At 39.6% G+C, this 5,286-nt stretch overlaps 1 protein-coding gene across 2 annotated transcripts in view; it reads right to left on the bottom strand.

Moving 5' to 3' along the window:
• The window catches only part of Tmed5 (transmembrane p24 trafficking protein 5), a 20,343-nt gene extending 15,344 nt beyond the window's left edge, over window positions 1–4,999 (bottom strand). For both annotated transcript variants that reach the window (XM_005385018.2, XM_005385019.2), the window contains exon 1: window positions 4,726–4,999. In XM_005385018.2, coding sequence (XP_005385075.1) covers window positions 4,726–4,905 — 180 coding nt within the window. In that variant the 5' untranslated portion in view covers window positions 4,906–4,999. The remainder of the gene's footprint in view (window positions 1–4,725) is intronic.
• Between the last annotated feature and the right edge of the window lie 287 nt (window positions 5,000–5,286).

Genomic DNA, 5,286 nt, shown 5'->3' with positions numbered 1-5,286 from the left:
TTTGAAGATACCTAAGTATCGTACAACAACTATTGATAATCTCCTACCTCTTTTGTCTGTAACTCACTATCATTTGTCTGTTTTCCTGAGAAACTATCTTGTAGATAACAATATGTAAAACAATAACCATTGACAATTTCCTACCACTTTGTCTGTAATTTGGTAAGCCCCCCCTATTATTATGTTATCCTTCTTTTACTCTTAAAATAAAAAAAATTAAAAATAAGGTGGCTGAGTGTCTTTGTGGTTTTGTCTGCATCTAGTCTGCTCCATTGATCTTCAGGTCTGTTTTTTTTGCCAGTACTATGCTGATTTTATCACAGAAGCTTGGTAGTATAATTTCAGATTGGGGATTGTGATACCTCTTGCCTCATCTTTGTTACCCAGGATTGCTTTGCTATTCTAGGTCTCTTATGGTTCCAGATGAATTTTAGGAATGTTTTCGGTAGATCTGTAAGGTATACTAATGGTATTTTAATTGGGATTGCACTGAATCTGTACAACAGTTTTGGACTCTGCTCCATCCCCAAAAGGAAGAAATGCTTTATAGAGGCCAAGAAGAATCTAATAGTGAGGCCTTGCTGGGTTTCCCCTTTCAGTCTATTTCTATGAGATCATACCCATTTTGTTCAATTATATTTCTACAGGGTCACCCACACTTCATTAAACCTAAACAGAAATACAGATATTTACCCTGTGGGTAAATACAGATACTCTTCCCTGTGCTTTAATTTTGGGACTTTAAGCTGAAGGCTCTTGTGTTATGTAAAACCGTGAGCACATAAATTTGTTTTACCTTTTCTCCTATTGATCTGCCTACTGTCTGTTCATTTCAGTGTAAGTTCAGGGGACAGCAGGAACATTTTCCTCCACTTCTACACTAACTTTAAGACAGGCAGTCATAGAAAAATTAATCATGGGGTTAGAAAATGTAAATAAAAGGGTTGAAGATGATCATTATCCTACAAATCCCTCTAATAATAAGACTGAAGATATTAAATGACATGACTTTATTTATCTCTAATCAAAACAAGTGTAGGAAGAATGCACTGGAGGAACAGATATCACTTAAGAGTGACTAAAAATGCAAACTATAAAGGTAAAGTATTCTAGGGTCATACAAAATTAAAAAGTTTCTGCACAGCAAAGGAAATAATGAATAGAGAGGAAAGACAACCTACAGGATGGGAGAACATTTTTGCCAGCTATTTAGACAGAAGACTAATATTTAGAATATATAAAGATGAGTAAGAAAAATGGGCAACTGCAATGAACAGATACTTCTCAGAAGAAGAAATACAAATGGCTAATACAAATGGCCAAAAAATACAGTACATGTTCAACATTTTTGGCTATTAGAGAAATGCAAATTTAAACACAGAGATGCCATTTTACTCCAGGAAGAATGGCTATCATCAAGACATCAGATAACTACAAATGCTGATGAGGTGGGGGGGTTCCTTCTACATCACTGGTGGGAATGTAAACTGGTACAATCATCATGGAAATCAGTATAGAGATTCCTTAAAAAAACTAAAACAAGAAATTCCATTTGATCTAGCTATGCCCCTTCTAGGTGTCTTCCAGAAAGAGTTAAAGACATCATATTACAGTGATACATACCCATGTTTACAGAAGCACAATTCACAATAGCTAAATCTTGCTGGTGGCCTAATGTCCACTGAAAGATGAATGGGATTAAAAATGTAGTATTTATGCACAATAGAATACTACTCTGCTATCAAGAAGGATAAACTTGTAGGAAAATGGATAATACTGCACGGTTTCTTTTATATAAGAAATGCAAAACACAAATTACGAGTAAAACGATTAATAGATAGTAGCAAGTAGTGAGATACATCTTTTATAAAGGGTAAGGGGTCAAAGAGATGGAAAAGGGAAGGAAAAGCGGGGAAGGGGATTACAAAAACAGAATTAAGATGTGTTATATACATGTACGAATTCCGCCCATGGGATGGGATCATTATGTACTGTACATATGTACTAATAAAATAAATACTAAGGCTAAAGTATTCTATATAATTGCAGAGATATAAATGTATAAATAATATCCACCGAATGGTCTTTGAGCATCTATTAACTCGCTGTTTCAAATAGACTACATTAGGTAGTTACTATTATCTCTACAAGTAAGAAGTAACTCGTTCAAGATCAAACAAGTTTTAAGTAGTAAAAGTCAGAATTCTGAACCAAGAGATCAATAGATAATGGATTCCTTCCCTAGTATGTTGGTAAATACTGACAAATTTTTGATTAATACAAATTATCTTCTTTTCTAGATGATTTCACTAAACACTTAGGTGGTTTCCTTAACTCTAATTTTGATTTCATTAAATCTACCTTTCAATGCCCATCATTCTGGCACACACATGTAATCCTAGCATTCTAGAGGCTGAAGCAGGAGGATTCCGAGTTCAAGGCTAGTCTGGACTATGCAGGGAGATCCTGTCTCAAACAACAAACAAAACAAACAAACAAACAAAAAGAATAAACAAAAGTACCTTTACCCTATGCCAAGCAATCTGCTTAAATGGATGCCTAAGATGACCAAGTCTTTGGGCTCTTCAGTTTCCTTTTCTGTTACTCCTAAAGACTGAAAAATCGATGCGGGGTGTCTCAAGACTTGGGAACCTGAGGCAGGAGGATTGCTGAGAGTCCATGCACAGCCTGGACTACATAATGAATTCAAGGCCAGCCTGAATTAGAAAGCAAGACCCTGTGTCAAAAAAATCTAATAAAACACTTAGTACTTCTAGTATACACTCTATATATGCTTACACTTAAACACTGCATATTTTCAGAATTATTTGTCTATTCATTGTGTTCCTTTTCCTGAAATACCCCTCATTTGTTGCATTATTGTCTCATTTAAGCATCTTTTCAGATTTAATTTTATTTTCTTAGGGAATCTTATGAAACCCAGAAAGTGCCTTCTTCTAACAGAACTTAAGCATACTTTATTGAAATCACAGTAGCTGTATGAATCAATACCTCTTAAGATTTTTGAGAACAAGGGCTATTTCTTCTTCTTGTATCTGTCTCCTCCTTGCACAATCCCAGGCAAAATTAAATGTTCAGTAATTTAACACCTCCCCCATCCCAGCCCCTGCTGGTGATGAACCCTGGTCAACAAGGACTCTAGCACACAGCCACATACCACCAGGTCTTAAATGCTGAGCTTCTGAACACTCCTAAAAATCAAGAAATGTTAAGTTGTAAAAGAAAAAAAGATAGGTTAAGTTCTAGCCTCAGTTTTGCTCACTGTCATTTTTGGATACTTCACTTTCTGTGCTTACCTTATGCATCTATAATCTAAGTCTACAGTTCCTTTGGATAAAAATTCTACACAATTTTTAATTTTAATTTTGCTCTCTGTATAGTAATACCCATTTAACAAGAAATTCTTTCCGTTAACTTCAAAACATGAACATCTGATGATAAAATAATTGGGAAAAAAATAGAAGATGAACCACACCAACAGTGCTACCTGGAAACGTCGAAATTAGCAATATGGAGCTAATGTCTACTAAAGAGGCCTGGGGGGTGGGGAACAGGCCTGTTATCCCAGCACTCTGGGAGGCTGATATAAATTCAAGCCCAAGCTGGGCAACCCTGTATCAAATTTAAAAATGGGCTGGGGATTTAGCTCAGTGAGACGGCCCTGGGCTGAATTCTCAGTACTACTAAATACATAAAACATATGTCTTTTAAGAAATTGTCCCTTACCAGAATGACTGTATAAACCCATGCAATTCTTTTTATTTTAAAGAGAATTAAAAAATAACAAAATAACAACATAGACAAAAACAAAACAACACAAAAACTATAAAAATGATACAGGGTTTCAAAACAAAATGATAGGAATTAACAGTGGTTGCTATATTACATAATGTTATCTTCAACGAAGTTTCTCCGACTAACAGATGTAAGAATGCTAGATTGATTAGACCATTAAAAAGAATAAAAAATAATAAAAAAATTAGATCCAAACAAGATAGTAGGAATTCACCAACGATTTGTTATATAAACCCATGCAATTCTTTACAATAGAATATTATGGACATATCTAGAAAATGACACGGGGAAATGCTGACAATGCCCGGTGAAAGAAAAGTTACAAAGTTTTAATATACGACTTGATTATATTTAATTTGAAAAGAATGGATCTATAACTAGGACGGAAAAGTACCAGTAAATATGGCAACGCCACCTTCAACATATTTGAAAATCGAAATGAGTGATAATTACATGGCCACAATTCAGAAACTCTTAACTGAAGTAAAGATGGTGAAGGTTTCTAATATCAGAATTGGGCGAAAGTAATGGAGGTGACTCAACAAAGTGTCATCACTTCGTCCAATGATAAAGAAGAACGTGTTTTCAGTCCCAGTATTGTGAAATTCTCAGTACTGGAGCATAGACTGGGTAGAACAGCAATTATGAATTAAGAAACAGAGTAAAGTCACCGACTTTGCCTCTTTCCGAAAGGAGAAAAGGGAGGGCAGTCGTCAATTCTAAGGCCGGGCAAACTTCTGGGTCCCAGGTCCCCGGGCCCCCAGGGAAAATCTCGCCTCGCGCGCGCGCCTGCGCGGAAAGGGACGGCTGCCCCGGCCCCTTCACTTCCCGGTCCTCGAGAAGTTCCCCAGCGAGCGCGACCAGGTGCAGCTAGGCTAAAGGAAGCGGGCGGCTACGCTCCCCACTTACTTGGTACTCGATCTCCAGCGAGGCCTTCAGCGGCATGGGCTGGTAGAAACACTCCTTCTGGCCGGCCGGAAGGGTAAAGGTAAAGTCGCTGTCTAAGGAAGGCGTGAAGCCGGCCGTCCCGGGCAGCCGCAAAGCGACCAGGAGGAGCAAGGGGAAGGGCAGCCAGATCGTGTCGCCCATCCCTGCCGGGGCGAAATCGGGCGGAAAGCCGCGTGCGAGATGGGACGCCGGCGCCGCCGCTCCGCTCTTCCTCCCTGCACTCCTCGCGGCAGGGGAATCCTGAGTCTGAAAAAATCTTCAGGCGGCGGCGGCAGCACCCGCGGCGGAAGCAAACGCTCCCTCTGAGGGGTAAGAGATGTCCTCCGCAGGGTAGAGGCTGAAGGCGGGGCCAGCGATCCCTCTCCGCTCCCTTCTCAGTGTCCGCCTCCTCACACTCGCACGGCCGCAGGTTCCCTGGGCTTCCATTACACCAATGGGCGTCACGGGCATAGTTATGGGAAATGTAGTCCTGGACGAGGTCGGCGAGCCGGCTCAACGGCGCCCAGCGACCACGATCCCGGC

This window comes from Chinchilla lanigera, unplaced genomic scaffold (assembly GCF_000276665.1).
Source record: "Chinchilla lanigera isolate Chin_1 unplaced genomic scaffold, ChiLan1.0 scaffold00022, whole genome shotgun sequence".
NCBI classification, from domain to species: domain Eukaryota; kingdom Metazoa; phylum Chordata; class Mammalia; order Rodentia; family Chinchillidae; genus Chinchilla; species Chinchilla lanigera.
This window is presented reverse-complemented; position numbering and strand designations above follow the sequence as displayed.